Genomic DNA, 17,346 nt, shown 5'->3' with positions numbered 1-17,346 from the left:
CAGCAGGTCTTCTCCCAGGCCTGCCCTCCAATGCCTGTAGGAGCCTTCAAACCTACAGACACATCCTGAGCGTGGCATTCAGAACTGAGTGGTCCTGACTGGCGTTGACACTCCCCCGACCCCAGCCCCAAAGCTGGGCACGGCCACATTTGCCCCTTCTCCTCCCTGACCCCACTCCCTGCCCGAAGCCTGTCTGCCCTGCAGCCCAAGAGCCCAGCGTTGGCAAGCTGAGTCCGGCTGTGGCCAGCGCCTCCGACAATGAAAGACCTCTGGCTCCTCCAGAAACCAGGGCTAAATATACCCCTCGCCAGCTTTCTTGTGCCTAACTGGAACCAGCTGGGCAAGACCCACCCTTCCGCCTGCAGGACAGGCCATGGGCCATCAGACCAGGGACAGGCAGATTGACAGGCTGCTGCCCAGGAGCCACACCGGATAGAGTGTTGGGATCCAAGGAGTGGAGCCTGGAAGTAGATGAAGAAGAAAGCCGTGTCTCTCAGCACCCCGCCCCCAAACCACCATCGGAAAAGATCAGGATGCTCCCTGAGCCTGGCACACGAAAAATGGGCTCCTTCCAAGCCTCAGTTTTTCTATTTGTGAAATAGGGATAAAATAGCACGGACCTCGTAGTGTCATTGTACACAGTAAATGAATTAATACAGGTAAAGTGCTGGGTCGGTACCTGGCACAGTAAGCACTTAATAAATGGTTATAAACACTCTGGGCACCCCTCTGGGACGACACTGTCCTGAAGGTGCTCTGGCCGCACCTTCTTGGACACACACAGATGCAGGCCCAGGGCTAACTGCCTCAAATCAGCAGCGCTACAGGGAGGGTGCAGAGGGATGGGCCCAGGGGGCAGATCAGTGAGGGGCCCAGGGAGGGGTCAGATGACCCAAGGACACGCCCCCACCGGGCCCTGCCCCAGGCCTGGCCACGTCCCCGTTCCCCTCCCCCTGCCAGGACTCCGCCCCAGGCTGTGGTCTGTGCTGTGGCTGCAGCTCCCACGCTGAGGCCCAGTTTAGCGGCTCCAGCCCTCGGCCCCAGGACAGCCCACTCTCCGGCCCAGTCCAGAGGCCTGAAATAGGAAGGAAGAGGGGGCTAAAAATAGCCCTAATTACAGAGGGGCCCAAGGGGGTGGGGGGCGGCGGCTCCTCTCTGGCTCCTGGGCACTGCCACAGCCGGCCCAGGATCCTGCTCCGGCCCTGGGGAAGGGACCCCACCCTGGGCCTCCTGTCCCAGCCCACAGCAGGCCTCCCAGTGGGACAGGGGGTGAGGGGTGGGGCGGGGGGATGGGCCAGTCGGGGAGTTTAGCCCAAGTTAGGGCCAACGTGGGCCCTTCCCCTGACTCCAGGGCTGTGACAGCCCACCCCCTCTGCTCCCCATACATGAGGATCACTCAGCAGCTGCCATGGAGGGCATTGCCCTCACTCAGCCTACCTTTCCCTAGTCCTGGCCCCTGCTTCTTCCAGGAAGTCTCCCTTGAATACCTTCACCTGGCTCTGGCTCTATACCAGTAGGGGCTCCCAGAAAGCTACACCTCTGTGTCCCCCTTTCAATAGGCTTCTGGGGCAGGGTTGTGTTTCCCACTATCCTGGGGGCTCCCCAGAAGGCAGAGAGGGGCTGCCTCTTCTACATTTCAGCCTTATTAGAAAAGACAGAGCATGAATATACATAGAGAGACAAAAAGGAAAAGGAGAAAATGGTTAGTGTAAAGATGCCTCAATTCTGAGAAGACCCAGAGGCTAAGATAATAGCAGGCACTTCCCTGGGTGAAGGATCATTCTGTGTCAGGTTTGAAAGAAACAAACCAAGAGACACTAAAGGGACAGTAACGGGGCCTTAGCATGGGAGAAAGTGCTCAAGGGCCTCACCTGCTCTGGGGACCCTCGCACCATCCATTTCCACCCACTCCTGCCAGCCCAAGAACCCCAGGTTTTGGGAACCTGCAAAGCTGGGGTTCAAGTTCCCTCCCACTACACATTTGATGTCCCACCCTGGGCGACTGACTTCATTCCTTTGGGTTTCACTCTCTTCATGTGCACAGTGCACACTACCCAGGACCTCACGGGTTTGAGGTAGAAATGCTGTGATGTGTGCGAACACCCTTTGTGAGGTATGTGTTACCCTGAGGGGCATTAGAGCCTCTCCAGCTCTGGGCCCCCACCCTGGCCCTGCCCATATTTTGTTGCATCTGTTTTCCTCCACGTTTAAAGCCCCAGGAAGGCGTTGGGCAGGGTGTGGATGTTGTGAAGGGTTAAGGGTGTTTAATCACCCTGGGCTGGGGGGAGGGGGGAGTGGTACTCTCATCTAGGATGGGACACATGGTGCACTGGTGCCATCTGGTGGCTACAAATAGCAATGCTAGTTACTGGGTTGAGAGAAGAGAGGGAGGAGGGACGGGAGGGCAGAAAAGTGGGTGTAAAAGGAAAGGAGGGAGACAGAGACAGGCATCAGGGAGAGAGAGGGGAGGAGGGACTGAGATGGAAGGAGAGAAGATGGGGCCAGGGGCCCACAGCAAGAGGGGGGACGCCAAGGACTCTCAGATGTTGCCGTGGGCTCCGGCAGCCCAGAACAGCAGCCCAAGAAGATTTGCAGTCTCTCAGAGGCTCCCAGGGGCCATAGAGCCCCAGCTCCACCCCCAGCACCTGAGTCTGATCCATGAGACCTGAAAGTCAGGAGGCTGAGAACCAGTAGGTCAAACGAGGTGTTACTCCACAGGGACCCCCAGTTCTAAGGCCTAGCCTCATGAGCCTTCAGCTGTTGGCCCCCAGACACCAGGGATGGGGTGAAAGGTCCCTTGCTCCGTGGCCAACTTGGTCCCTGGAAAAGGTTGGCCACAGCTCCCCCAAGGACGCATGTGAAAGCAAACAAGCTTCTGTACATGTCGCCCACATGCAAGAGCCCAGCACACATCCTACAGGCCCCGCGGACACCCATGACACGCACCTGTGTTATGCAGATGGCTTGGGCCTGGTGGAGTGCTTGTGGGCCCCCACCTCACCCTCTTCCTTGCTTCCTCTCAGGGGTGGGAGGCAGAGGGCAAACTTGTTTACCACTTCTGCTCCGGGCAGTGGTGATGAGCTCAGACTGGCCCATTGCCCTCCAAGGGCAGGGCCAGGCCTGAGTCATGGGGGTCAGATGACTGCGGAGGCTAAACGGGTCCGATCCTGCAGCCCTCAGGAGCTGCTGGAAGCCCCACCCTACCCCCGACGGTGGGCTGCCCTTCCAAAGCAATCAGGCACTCCCAGGCAAACAGGATGGGGGGAGGGGTGGTGGATCCTGAGGTTCAGGCCCCAACCGGCCCCTCCCCTGACCAGAGGACAACAGGGCAGATGGCCCCCTCCATCTCTGCCTAGCCAGGCCCAGTCCTCTGAGCACCCATCCAGGAGCAGCGCCGTCCTCTGGGGCATCCTGGTTCAGGCCAACGCCCTCCCAGAATGCCAAGCACTCCCAAACACATCTCAGAAATAAATGGAATGTTGCAAAAATGGTCATGCTGGAGAATATGTTACTTCTTCCTGGACCTCAGTCTGCTCCACTGTGAAATGAGAGGAGGGGGATCAATGTCACCCAGGGGCACTTCCCAACTGACCTCAGCCTTGGCCTGCAGTACGTGTTCCTGGGCCTCCAGCTAATGACACAGCCCTCAGCTCTGTCCCCCAACAGACCTGCAGGCCTTGGGATTATCTGCCAATAGGAGGGACCCACAGCCTGGCCCCCCTGGACAGCAGAGTAACCAAGGTCAGCTCCAGGTACTTAGCACTCACCTTCACGATGTATTTTTGTCTTGTAAAATCCTTTCTAGTACTGTGGGATATTTGAGCTCCATTGAACATAAATTCCTAATGGTTTTAAATACCTCCCTATTTTTTGGAGTTCCACCAAAACTACAATTTCCATGGAATCCCTCCCAAAGGTCCCAGCTCACAGGAGGTGTGCTCCACTATTGACCCAGAACATTTCCCCAGAGGCGCACATGGCCTTCCTCTGCTGCCTGGGTTTGGATGTGTTTGGCCTCATCTCCCCAAGGACCACTGGTCTCCTTGGTCAAGACTGGAGCCCTTCACTCTCGGCACCCCTCACCTTCCAGCTCCCCACCCTACACCACACAGGTGTGGCACAGACTTGGACACACAGGCAGGTTCCGTCCAGTTCATGTCTCTAGACTCACTGGGTAGTCCTAGAAAGGCCAGTGCCCCACTGTGGGCATCGCTGTCCCCATCTGTACAAAGAACGAATTGGAAAAGATGACCCCAGAGGCCCCTCTGAACCTGAACTCTAGGGTTTATAACTCACCAATAAAGGCCTCTGTTTTTATTGCAAAGTGAATGAGACCTGGGGAAAGAATAAGTTTGAGGGCTCCCTCCCCCTGCCCCCCAGCCCCAAGTTGGCACTGACCCTTTCCCATTGCTCCTTTGGCACTGCCCACTTCCCCCCGGTGACCCTCTGTCTTCACTGATCTCCACACTCCACCCACTGCCACCCTGCCCCTGGCGGCCTCCTGCTTCAAGCCCCGACAGCGCCCCGGCCCTCCCCCATCCGCTCCTCTGATCTCCAACCCTGGCAGCCCCTAGCCCCAGCTTGGCATGGCATCTTTCAGCCTGCTGTCTGCCAAGCCTGGGCATCGCCCGCTCTCCATGCCTGGGCACCAGGATTTGGCTTTTGCCTCCCCAAACCTTCAGGCCTCAACACTATCCTCACCCCCCCACCCACTGGGCACCAGAGACTTGCTGACTCCTGCCAAAGTCAGCATGGTCATCCCCCTGCCTCGGGGCCAACCTACACCTCCAGCAGAACTGCCTGGCCTGGCCACTGTCACCCCTTTGGGTCCTCAAACAAATCTCTCCCAGAGTGATGACTCCATTTACTCTTGGGTAAGAGACGAGGACAGCTTCACTGTATCGTCAGCAGCAACATCGAAGGCTCCTCGTGTGTCCCAGAGGCGGCAGGGCTGAGACCACAGTGGGAAGTCCCCAGGTGGACCACTGGCTGACGATGGGCTTCAGGTCCCTCTTGTCAGGACTCTTAACAGGAAACCGAAAGCAGACCCTGAGCCTACGGGCCCAAAACACTGGTGGGAGCTTGCCTACCTCAGGCCAGTCCAGGCTCTGCCCCCAACTCTTTCACTGCAGGACTTGCTCTGCATTTCATACTGTTGACCCTTCCCTCTTTCTTATAACCCCTCTCCCCATATTTTTATATTTCTCTTCTAATCTGCCTTTTTCAAAATGTGTTAATTATATCAGGAACATAAAAATGTATACATAATACTACAGCAAACCTGAATGCTCATTACCTAGTTTTTTTGTTTGTTTGGCTGCGTGGCTTGTGGGATCTTAGTTCCCCGACCAGGGATTAAACCCAGCCCTTGGCAGTGAGAGCGCAGAGTCCTAACCACTGGACTACCAGGGAATTCCCTCACTACCTAGTTTTTTTTTGTTTTTTGTTTTTTTTAAAACCAAGTTAAGTAACTTAGCAACTGTTTTTTGGTTTTGTTTTGTTTTTTGTTTTTTTTAATTTATTTATTTATGGCTGTGTTGGGTCTTCTTTTCTGTGCGAGGGCTTTCTCTAGTTGCGGCGAGCGGGGGCCACTCTTCATCGCGGTGCACGGGCCTCTCACTATCGCGGCCTCTCTTGCTGCGGAGCACAGGCTCCAGACGCGCAGGCTCAGTAGTCGTGGCTCACGGGCTCAGTTGCTCCGCGGCATGTGGGATTCTCCCAGACCAGGGCCCGAACCCGTGTCCCCTGCATTGGCAGGCAGACTCTCAACCACTGCGCCACCAGGGAAGCCCACTATCTAGTTTAAGAGAGGAATCATTACAGAGAAAATTGAAGCCACCTGTGTTCTCTCCCCAACCTCCTCCCCATGTATATTTTCACTACGTGTATATACCCATTTATAATATGGATATATGTTTTTCATGTTTTTCAATTCTACATAGATGGACTCATACTCTAGGAATCCTGCTGCAACTTGCTTTTATTAGCTCGACATTCTATGAGTTTTATCCACGTTGATAGACACACTCTAATTCATTCGTTTTCACTGCTGTGTAGTATTCCACTGCCACAATGGACTTATCCATTTTCCTGTTAACGGACATTTAGATTATTTCTCATCTTGTTTTAGATTGTAAAGGTATATTCTTATCGTAAAATATTCAACTCATATAGGGTACTGAATAGATGATGGACACCTCCCTTTACTTACTTGTCCACCTCAAAAGTTAGCACCACAACCACCTATGTGTATTCTGCCAGCCCTTTTTCTAGGCGTTAACATACACATGTTTGAGGTAAGGAGGATTTGGGAACCCATGAAGGGAAAAAAACAGAATCCCACATAACGCCTTTGTTCTAAAACCTTCAGTGACTCCCCAGTGTCTGCCGGGTAAAAGCCACACTCCCCAGCCTGGCATTCAAGGCCTCATCTCTTTGTTCTCCAGTCCCCAGTCAGCCTGTACAGAGTCTCACTGAACTCAGCAATCCTCTGAGAGCCCAGGTGTTCCAGACCACAGTCAGGGAGAGCAGGACAGGAGTCAATGCTGAGTCTCGTGCCCTGCCCCCACCAGCCAAGTTACCCCACCCGTGGGTACCATCTCCATCTCTGAGTGGCCGGCTCTGGTGTCCTCCCTGACTTGAGAAACAAACTATTCTTCAGACAGTGGGGTCTGGAGGCACCACTTGGTAGACAAAGGACAGTGCCTTATAACTATATTTTCAATTAGTCATTCACTTTTCTGCCACACTCGCTAACCAAGATCCAGGAAGAAAAGGCTGATTGGAATCATGAGCTTCACCTCTCCCACTAATGGGGTCAGACTCTGGCGGCCTTTATTGCACAGAGGCTCTGGGAGACACAGGCACACAGGCGAGACTTCACCGCCACACATGAGGCAAGGGCCGGACAGAACCCACATCCCCTTAACAAGGGGGGCTCCACAGGCCTCCCTCAGCACCCAGGCCTGAAGCTTCTGAACCCTAACTTTAAGGTTGGGCTCACTGAACCTTGTCTGAGAGACCTGGCTGCAGGGAGCTCCTAGTCTGATGGGAGAGACCCAGTTCTTGTCCTTAGGAAACTCTTCACCTGATGACAAAATATCAGGGAATGCCGAAAATGATTTTTCTTAATCTGGCTTTCCTGTAAAATAGGGATGAGTGTTATTGTTTAATTATATTATTAACAGCAATAATAATTGCTACCATTTACTAAGACCTACAATGTGCCTGAGGCCGCATGAAGTTCTTTTATGCATTATCTCATTTAAACGTCTCAACAACCTTTTTAAGAAAGTATATTATTATCCCTATCTTATGGTGAAAATCAGAAAGGTTAGGTGCCTGAGGTCACACACTGGTAAGTGGTGGGGTCAGAATTCGAACCTAGAGTCTTACCTTTAGACACTACACTTTGCTTCTACTCTTGACTTAAATCCTTCTTATGGACAAACAACCCCCCACCATGCACATTTGTCTTTCCTTATAGAATCTAACTGCAAAAAGGATGTAGGTAGGTGGGGGCCAGGGCCCTGGGAAGAAAGGTGATGGAGAAGGAAGGGAGATGGCGTGAGAACCTCCTAGGGCCATAGGCCTGGGACAAGATGCACCTTTGGTGGGGGGGGAGGGGCCCGATGAAAAGGGCAAGGACAGGGACTGTTTGGAATCATCCTCAGGACTCTGAGAATTTCTGAAACTGGGCTACCTATGTCTTCAGGCCCTCCCAGAGATACTTGGGATATTATTAAGAGGCTAGAAATGCCAAAAGCAAGGCAGGCTTGAGCCAAATTGTCTGCCATACCTACACAACCTGTGGGCACAGAGGATTACGGCTCCGTTTGCTCCATCTGCAATCTGTGTGTAGAGACCCACTTTTCCAACCCAAAGTGTTCTGTCTAGGACAAGTGTCTGAAGTGTACCCACACTGTAAATGTGGGTAAAGGGGGCCCAGGATTCTTCTTCTCTCCCCAGATACCCCCGCCATGGCACTTTCCACACTATTAAAAGTGTTATAATGTTTGTCTGTTTCTTTCACCTGTGTTCTGGGGCAACTCCCATGTTGTAAGGTCTCAGCAAATCCAGAATCAATGAATGAATGCATGAATGTAACCTCAAAGATTCGCAGTAGAATTAAGCCATTGCCACCGAAAGGGTCCTAGCACAGGGTGCAAAGACTATTGCCCCACTTACACACTCCGAGCTACTTTTACCCACCACCCTGCCCCCTCCGTTGGAAGGACCGCGTTGCCCACCCGAAGGAGGCTCACCTCCTCTGGGGGCCCAGACTCCCCTTTACCTCCGGTCTCTATCCAAGGGGCAGGCCGTGAGACCGGACCCCGCTCTTGCCCCTCCCGGGTCAGCCAACTCCGAGTTCTAGGAAGGGGCGCGCAGAGGCGGGGAGGGCGGGGTAGATGGGGCTTCAGAAGGAGCTTCCGCACGGGGGCGCTGGAAGGGCGCGGGGAAGACGGACGCAGGGTCCCCGCGGCGTCACCTGGGGCGGGGAAACCCAGAAGGCCAGCGCCCCCGGCTCCCCTTCCGGCTCCGGCCCGCCCCGCCCCTCCCCCGCTCGCGTTTGCGTTCTCAGTCGTGGGGAAAGAGGCTGATCAGGCTCCCGACTCTGCTACTTCACAGCTGGACGCCTCGTCCGAGGCACCCAGCCTCCCCGAGCCGGCCGGTAAAGTGGGGCCAGTCATCCCACCTCCTTTGGACGCAGTCGGCGCTCAGGAAACGTCAGCTTCCCGCCCTCATCCCGCCCTCGGCTTGTGTTTCCCTCTTCCCCGCTCTCCTCCCTCCTGCGCCCTTTCTCCTCTCGGCTCCGCAATCTTAGCCAAACCGCAGCCTTTAGCAATCGTGCGCGCCCACCCGGCGCCCGGGCAGCCTCGCCGCGGCCGCGACTCACCCTGCGGCCCGCCCGCCGCCCGCGCCCCAGCCCCGCGCGCCATCCGCTCCCGCGGCCTTGTCACCGCTCGGCTGCGGCGTCCCGACACCCCGCCGGGCCTCGAGGACCGGGCGAGGCCGGACCCGCCGGCCAAGGCCGAGCCCGGGTGGCCGAGGGCACAGGGCGGGGCGGCGGGCTCGGCAGCCGGGCCCGCGAGCGCCAGCCCGACCTCAGCCCAAGGGCAAAGCTGCAAATAGCCGCGGTTTCCAGCCGGTGCCCGGCCTCCCTCCCGGCCTTCCGGGCCTTTGGGATTTTCTCTCCCTTCCCGCCGCCCTCTCCTCTGCCCCGTGGCCCCGCCCCCTCCCCGCTGTGCACCCCCCACACCTTGTCCCGCGCAGCTGGGGCCAGGAGACCAGCGCTGAGGTCCAGGGTTCCAGAGGTCGAATAATCACAAAACTTAAGTTCGGATTAATTGAGCACATACTATGTGCCAGGCACTTTGCTGAGCTCTTTAAGGGTGGGCATTTATGAAACCTTTACCACCACCAGATAAGGGGTGGCTCCAACTTCCAGATGGAGAAACTGAGGCTCAGAGAGGGTCCTTGGCTCCTAAGGTCACCTGGTTTGGATCTGCAGAATGGGAAGGCATCACCCCTATCCAGAGGGCCATGCTGTTACTCTGCCTCCACCCATGTGCTGCTTGCCCTTGTGGGAAAGTGGGAAGCAGCTGACTGGGGACCCAGGATGCTAGTCCGCCACAAATTCTCAGTGTAACCTAGAGCAAGCCCAACCTGCTGGCTTGTGAAACCCAGTGCCAGTTTCCACATCTGTAAAGTGAAGGGGCCGTTCATCCCTGTAAGGAAGAACTTGTTAACAACCGTGGAAAAACAAAGTGGATTGTGAGCTATTAAGTGCCCTGCCCTTGGGAAAGTTCAGCCAGGGGCTGTGTAGATTCAGACCCACAGACTAGGGTTGGCTGTGTCAAAAAGGGCTGAGCTGGGGAACCTGCATTTTAGCAAATGCAGGTATTCTGAAACCATCAGGTCGGGATTCACCAAAGAGATTCCTGGAAAGGAGTGGACGTGGTGTGTATGAAGCTGTCCTCCCCCAAACCTCCACACTTGTCCTTATTCATCTCTGCCTTCACTGGCCTGGACTCAAGAGTAATTGCACGTTTCTTAAGGACCCACTGTGTGCTAAGCACACATATATCACAGCCCCGCTCTCAAAGCATTTGTGACATAATACGGCAGCCTAGCAGGGCTGTCCTCAGCCCAGCTGGCCCCTCTGGCAGAAATGGAGCCAGGCACCTTCTTGCAGGGAGTGAATCCTCTCGCCAGGCTGTGTGGCGCAGTGAGCAGAGCGAGGGCAGGTTTCCACCTTCACTCCCCCGTCGGCAGCCTCCTCTGTGCAGGACACAACCTGCACAGCCTCTGACCACAGCCTGTGCAGAGCTGCAAGAGATATGAGTAGGAGATATTGGGAAAGCCTAGGAAAGGAGCCAACTAATTCTTGCTGGAGTCAGAAAAGAGACAGAGAAACTCTACTGGGGGTGATCGTTAAGCAGACCTTTAAGGATGAGTGGGAGTTCACCAGGTAGAAAAGGAAGTCTAGGCAGAGGCAACAGCTGAGGACAAAGCATAGAAGCAGGGAAACTTGTCCTGTCTGGGAGCAGGTGGTGAAGCTGTCTGGGGGCAGGAAATGGGCAGACTAGGAAGCGGGGGGGGGGCACGGCCTTCTCCTGCCCCCACCTCTGTGCCAGCACAGAGCAAACTGAACACAGCTTATCTGCCAACCAGAGGTCTCCTTTCCTAGAGACTGTGAGATGCTGTAGGACAGGGACAGGGACAGTGTCTTATTCATCTTCTGTGGCCCAGTGCCTCACCCAGTGTCAATAATAGTAACAGGAATGATAGTTAATGGGTATTAAATATTTACCATCATGTACTGTGCTAAGTGCTCCACATGCATTATCCCATTTCATCCTCAACTTTGGAAATAAGTGCTATTAATAATCTCATTTTACTGATGAGGATTCCAAGGTTTAGAAAGGTTAAGTAACATGCCTAAGTTCACATAGCTATTTAGTGGGGGAGCTAGGAATGGAATTCAGGGCTCTCTGACCACAGGACCCTTGTTCTACACTAACAGATGGACAGATGGATGGATGGGAGACAGGGAGGAACTAAGTGGAGAAGCGCCCTGAATGCCATGCCAGGGAGCTTGAACTTTACGCCACGGGCAGTGGGGAGACACTGGAAGGTTGTAAGCAGGGAGAGATAGGTCAGGTTAGGGCTTTGAAAAGATCCCAGCAGTGGGAAGATATTTTAGAGCTGATGACACTTGAGCAGGAGGCCATTTTTCTGGCAAATCCCAATTCCTGCCTGTGAGGAGCCTTATTTCTTTAGGTATTGCCTTACCTCTTAGGGCAAGACGTGTGCTACCATGTTCACACGAGGACTACTGATGGCGGGGAATGCCGAGGACGGGGTGCAGTGACCAGAAGGGGAGACTAGTGGTAGAATACTAAGCTCTGGGGAGAGGCCTCTCTTACAGGGCAAGGGAGAAGCCAGGCAGTTCCCCCTTCCCATTTCCAAGACGACGTGGCCCGGCTCGGGGCTTCCAGTCAGGAAGCCGGAAGCACCAGGCCCCACACACTGCTTCATTGTGCACCTGCCTCCCAAGGGGAATGCAGCCAACGGTGAGGCGGTGTTGCAACAGAGATCAACTGCTGGGGGGCGGCAGTGGAGGAGACCTGGTCCCTTCTCTGGGCAGCTCGTGGTATCATTGGCTTTTCCAGCTGGTGGGGGTGGGGGGGAGTCACAGGAAATGGCCCGGGGGGTCAGATAAGCTGAAGAAAGAAGCCGAGTAGCTGGGAGGACAGAACAGGTGGAGTTTCCCCCACCTGCCGAGAGGAGCCAGAGAGAGAGGACGGAGCCTGCTAGTGACGGTCTGTGGACTGAGAGGGGCTCCCCGAGGGTCCCAGGACAGAGCGGTGCTCACCATGCTGCTCTGCCTCACCCTGCTTCTCCTGATGGGGCTGTCTGCTTGCACTGTGGCAGGTGACGAGGAACTGGCACTTGATGCTGAAGCTGGGTCCTGGGTGACCGTGACCCTGGAGGTAGGTACCTTTGGGGAGAAGCAGGGGATGATACATGGTGGAGGGGGCAGAAGATCCCCTTTATGGCTGCCAGGAGAGCAGGTTGTACACTGCAAGGCAGGGTGTCTGCCTCCCCTCTCTGGGCAGGTTCAAGGTCATGGCCCCTGGCCTGGCAGACCTCCAAAGAGGGGCATGCATATGGAAGCAACAGTGTGTGTGTGTGTGTGTGTGTGTGCGCGCGTGCGCGCACGCACTCACGCTTCATTTAACAAACACTTATTTAACATATATTATGTTCCTGGCACTGTCCTAAATGCTTCATAAATATTAACCCATGTAATCCTCATATCAGCTGGTGGGGATGGTACCATTACTATCCCCATTTCACAGATAAGGAAACTGAGGCACAGAAAGGTCAAGCAGTTTGTCCAAGGTTATGCAGCTTCAAAAGCACAACTGTACAGGGACTTCCCTGGTGGCGCAGTGGTTAAGAATCTGCCTGCCAATGCAGGGGACACAGGTTCGAGCCCTGGTCCGGGAAGATCCCACATTCCGCGGAGCCACTAAACCCATGCGCCGCAACTACTGAGTCTGCGTTCTAGAGCCCGTGAGCCACAACTCCTGAGCCTACGTGCCACAACTCCTGAAGCCCGCACGCCTAGAGCCCGTGCTCCACAACAAGAGAAGCCACCGCAATGAGAAACCCACGCACCGCAACGAAGTATAGCCCCCGCTCACAGCAATTAGAGAAAGCCACACGCAGCAACAAAGACCCAACGCAGCCAAGAATAAATTAATTAATTAATTAATTTTTTAAAAAAAGACACAACTGTACACCTTGCCCAAGGTCTGATTCTGTGTATTTGTGCCTCAGAGGACATTGTCCAGCATTTCGTTTCAAGGGGGTCAGCTTGGGGCGGGATCACTGTTTTGTCTCACATGTAGAAACTCCTATTTCCTGACAAGTACTGCTTTGATTGCCAGTCTCTCCTACTAAACTGACCTGAGTGCTGTCACTGGGAATAAATCTCAAAGTTAGAGACACAGCATCTGCGCCCCACCCTGTCTGGTCAGGGAGACAAAGATCCTGACCTTGGGGAGTTCCAGTCAGACAGGGGAGCAAGGCCAGTGGATCAGAGACAAACAGGCCCAGTGCTCAGGGAAGGCCTCCAGGAGGGCAGATGGGACTGGGCTGGGCCTGGCTCCTCCAAGTCCTGGGATGGTGAGGACACTGGGGCCACAGGACGAGCCATCGAATAACAGCCATTCCTGGTGGGTTTCCTTCATGGCAGGTTTCCTTCCTGGTTTGTCTGAATGTGGAAGTGTGTGCCATTGAGAAGACAGCAGGCTGGAGAGACCCAGGTTCAAGTCTCAGCTTCTCCACTGACTCTGTGCGAACTGGGGAAGGTCACATCAGTTTCCTCACTTGTAAAATGGGGGCAAGGGGGAGAAGATGATCCCCAAGGTTTTTTTTCCAGCTTTGACATGGAGTCTGTGCCCAGGCCCAGGGAAGCTGTGTGATGGTGGCCTCTCTACATGGCCACATGGGAAACATCATCATCAACTTCAACTAGTATTGCTGGGCACCTGCAAGCACCTCACCCTGCAGCTGGGGCTAATGCTTCTTCTCTGCTCACTCTCATTTAACATCCCTCTGCTTCCAGAGACACAGGGCTTGGGATACAGGAACCATTAATCCAAGTGAGGTGACGGGAGGAACAGTGCCTCTGTCAGGGATGATCCGACCGCCTCCCTAGCTCTCAGGTCTCCTGGCCTGCAGTTAGCCCTGGAGCTGGGGATTTGGGTTAAATGGATAAGGAGGGCTTCCAGTGAGGGCAAGAGTCCTTCCTGAGTGAAAGATGCCTCCTAAAGGCCCCCCAGAAACCCAGTGGGTGGGAGAAAGGTGAGTCTTATTTAATTCATGAAAAGCCATTCTCTCCAGCCTGCATTTGAAGACTGCCTTTTACCAAGGCAAAGTGCTTTTCATAAGATTTTCAGAAATGGGTCCAAAGACACTTTTCCGGTTCCTGGCCAGGCTAGGCGACTCCAGGCCGAGACAGCGGCCCCAGGCATTGATGTCCTGGGGAGGAGACAGATTGGAAGTGACTGAATTCGTCAAAAGCTTAGAAAACAATTCACTCCTGATCCCAAAAGTTGGGATGAACTGTGAGAAGCGAAGGGGTCTCCACTGCACCCCAGCCAGGTCCCTGCTGGTCCCCGAAGCTCCAGTTCTGCCCCTGGGGAAACTGGGAATGGAAGAGCAAGTCCCTGACCCAACCCCAGCTGCCAGCCTCCTGGCAGGTGGCTTGTGTTACTCTAGGGCTCTGTTCACCTGTCTCAGCCTTCCTGGAAAAGGAGACCCCATCCTCTTCCCTATTCCCAGACTATCAGAGAAAGGGCCTTTCATTCAGCATCCTGTATCCCACACATGCTGAGCTGCTGTGTGTACCAGGCACTGTGCCAGGTACTGGGGATACAGAGATGTGAAGACGGTCTAATGAACGTCACCCACTGTCATTCCTCCACTAGTGAGCATCTCTCCCTCTCAGCAGAGCTAAGCAGGGCCTTCATCAGAGGCTGCAGTTAAGGCCAGAGAAGGAGAGGACTTCGGCCAAGGTCACAAAGGTTAATGGAGGAATGAGAACTTAAATCTATAGTCCTTGGTCCAGAACTTTCACCCCATCAGCTCAAGGATGCAAATGTCTTTGCCCAGGGGAGTGGCCTCCACCCCAGGCCACATGCCATGATCCTCATGGGAGACCCAGGTTCTAGGTCAGGATAAATCCAGGACAGTGGTGGTAGTGCCGGGGGAAGAGAGGAAAACAGGAGTTAGAGAGGTGGTTGGAGGGGAAGCAGTCTCATCTCGCCAACTGGGTGCCCACCCCAAGTTCATCAGCTGCCCCCTCCTTGTCTATATTGGAGACATTTCCCAAGATGGAGCAGAACCTGTGCTCTGGAGTCAGACTTCCTGAGTGGCTCTACTGGCTCTACTGGCTCTACCACTTCCTGTGTGACCTTGAACAAGTCACTTAACCTCCAAAAGTCTCAGTTTCCCTACCTGTAAAACAGGGATAAACCACCGTCCCTACTTCATATGGTTGTTGTGAAGAGTAAATGAGATTATGACCGGAGTGTTTGAGCTTTGAGCCAGATGACATGGATTTGAGTTCTGGCTTCATCTCGCATCCTTGCTGGTAATTGCTCTGTGCTTCAGTGTTTCCATCTGTAAAATGGTGACAGTAGTAGTACTTACTTCATGTGGTTTTGGCGAGGATTAAGTGAATTAATATATGCAAGTGCTTAGGAACATGGTAAAATGTTAGCTATTAATTATTATTATTTACAGTATTGTGTAAAATGTGCAAAAGAGCTGAGTGCCAGCACAGAGCTCGTGTTATTGAGATTGTTATTGCTCAGGCTGTCTCCTTGCCCGAACTCTAAGGAACTCTCTGCTTCTTCAGGAAGATGTTGTCCCCAGCATTCAGCTCCAGCTCTGGGAAGTGAAGAGGGGCAAAGCGAGCCAGTTCTTTGGACTGATGGGGAAGCAGGTGGGAGGTGAGTGACAAAAGTGGGCGGGTGCCCAGTGAGGAGGGCTTCTGGGTGGGTTCTGTTACACCAAGCAGAGACCCTAGCTTACAGCAGCTCTTACTCCAGTCCAGTAGGGGTCGCTCACGTGATGGGATGGGATAGAGTGTCCATGTCAATTATCATCCAAACCAGGATACTTCAGAGAGTGGTAATTATGCCAGGCAACAGGTGCAAACCAGGGCTGTCTCCAGCATCCGGGGAGTGCAGTCACCCTAAGGGTGGGGACAAATGCTTTGCATCCTGCTGGTATGCTTCCTTCAATACAATGGATGACTGTGGAGAGAGGTGGTGGTGCTCAAGATCAGCCTCTAGATGTGAGTAAAGGCATGGGCTAAGCTTTCTAGTTGATTCTGTTTGGCTCAAATAGAATTATTAAAATGAACCTATGTTCCCTGAGGGCACGCTTGACGCGTGATTCATGTCCTGGGGGGACAAGGAGAAAACAGTCTGAACAGAGAGCCGTTTTCTTTTTCTTATTGCCAATATTGTATATTTTTTAAAGTAGTGTTGGTGAGGATATGAAAGAACTGGCACTTTGGGCTTCCCTGGTGGCGCAGTGGTTAAGCATCCACCTGCCAATGCAGGGGACACGGGTTTGAGCCCTGGCCCGGGAAGATCCCACATGCCACAGAGCAGCTAAGCCCGTGTGCCACAACTACTGAGCCTGTGCTCTAGAGCCTGTGTGCCACAACTACTGAAGCCCGCGCGCCTAGAGCCCATGCTCCGCAACAAGAGAAGCCACCGCAATGAGAAGCCCGCGCACTGCAACGAAGAGTAGCCCCCGCTCGCCGCAAGTACAGAAAGCCTGCTCACAGCAACAAAGACCCAACGCAGCCAAAAATAAATAAATAAATAAATTTATATTAAAAAAAAATATATATATATATATATATTGGGCACATCCATACCCTTTATGGCCATTAAAATGGATAAGGCAGATCTGTGGAAAGATAGAGAAAGATCTCCAAGACACTGGTTAAGTGGAAAAAGCAAGTTATATAACAATATGTAAGAGAGGAGTTTACCTGTTTAAAAAGAAACACTACATACTTACACAGATACATATATGAAAACATAGGGAGAGTTCCAGAAGGATAAATATCAAACTGTCAACAGTGTTTATGCCTAGGATGGGAAGTGGAGGTGAGGGAGAGAGCTAAGAGGGACTTTTACTACACTATCCTCTACATTACCATTTTATAGTGGGCATTTTTTCAGAGACTGCTTTTTTATTCTTTTCTTTTTTGTGGGGGGGGGGGCGTGCCACATGGCATGGGATCGACCAGGGATCGAACCCGTGCCCGCTGCAGTGGAAGCACAAGTGGACTGGGCCATTTCAGAGCTCTCTTCCAAATCCAGCAACCCATGAGGAAGCAGGGGAAGGGATTATAAGAGAAATATTTACTGAGGACTTCCCTGGCAGTCCAGTGGTTAGGACTCCGTGCTCCCACTGCAGGGGGCACAGGTTTGATCCCTGGTCGGGGAACTAAGATCCCGCGTGATGCGTGGCGCGGCCAAAAAAAAAAAAAAAAATTTTATTGAACACTGTGCTCGCATGTGATTAAATCTCACAATATCCGCTTTACCACCAGCAGGGAAGCTAAAGCTCAGATAGGCTAAATACTTTCCCAAGGATGCCCAGCTGGTGCCAGGCGCAATGACTCCAAAGTATGCGCACTTCCTACTACCCCACACTGCCTCTTACCCAGAGTGTACCTTGTGCGGCCCAGCCACACGAGGACCACAGGGAGGGACTGGAGTTCCACTGAAGACCCACCAAAGG

General features: G+C 53.6%; 2 protein-coding genes across 2 annotated transcripts; both read left to right on the top strand.

Moving 5' to 3' along the window:
* The first annotated feature begins 3,976 nt into the window (after nucleotides 1-3,976).
* LOC133080809 (uncharacterized) lies at nucleotides 3,977-9,132 on the top strand. Its single transcript, XM_061176909.1, has 3 exons — nucleotides 3,977-4,112; nucleotides 8,582-8,671; nucleotides 8,825-9,132. Exons 1-3 carry the CDS (start codon nucleotides 3,977-3,979, stop codon nucleotides 9,130-9,132), a joined length of 534 nt encoding a protein of 177 aa, XP_061032892.1.
* A 2,747-nt stretch (nucleotides 9,133-11,879) lies between these two features.
* On the top strand, nucleotides 11,880-15,538 carry TAC4 (tachykinin precursor 4). Its single transcript, XM_061176346.1, has 2 exons — nucleotides 11,880-11,978; nucleotides 15,437-15,538. The coding sequence occupies exons 1-2, from the start codon at nucleotides 11,880-11,882 to the stop codon at nucleotides 15,536-15,538; spliced, it is 201 nt and encodes a 66-aa protein (XP_061032329.1).
* Nucleotides 15,539-17,346: the final 1,808 nt, after the last annotated feature.

This window comes from Eubalaena glacialis, chromosome 19 (genome assembly GCF_028564815.1).
Source record: "Eubalaena glacialis isolate mEubGla1 chromosome 19, mEubGla1.1.hap2.+ XY, whole genome shotgun sequence".
Lineage (NCBI taxonomy): Eukaryota > Metazoa > Chordata > Mammalia > Artiodactyla > Balaenidae > Eubalaena > Eubalaena glacialis.
The sequence above is the reverse complement of the archived record's forward strand: the minus strand, read 5'-3'. Positions and strand labels throughout refer to the sequence as shown.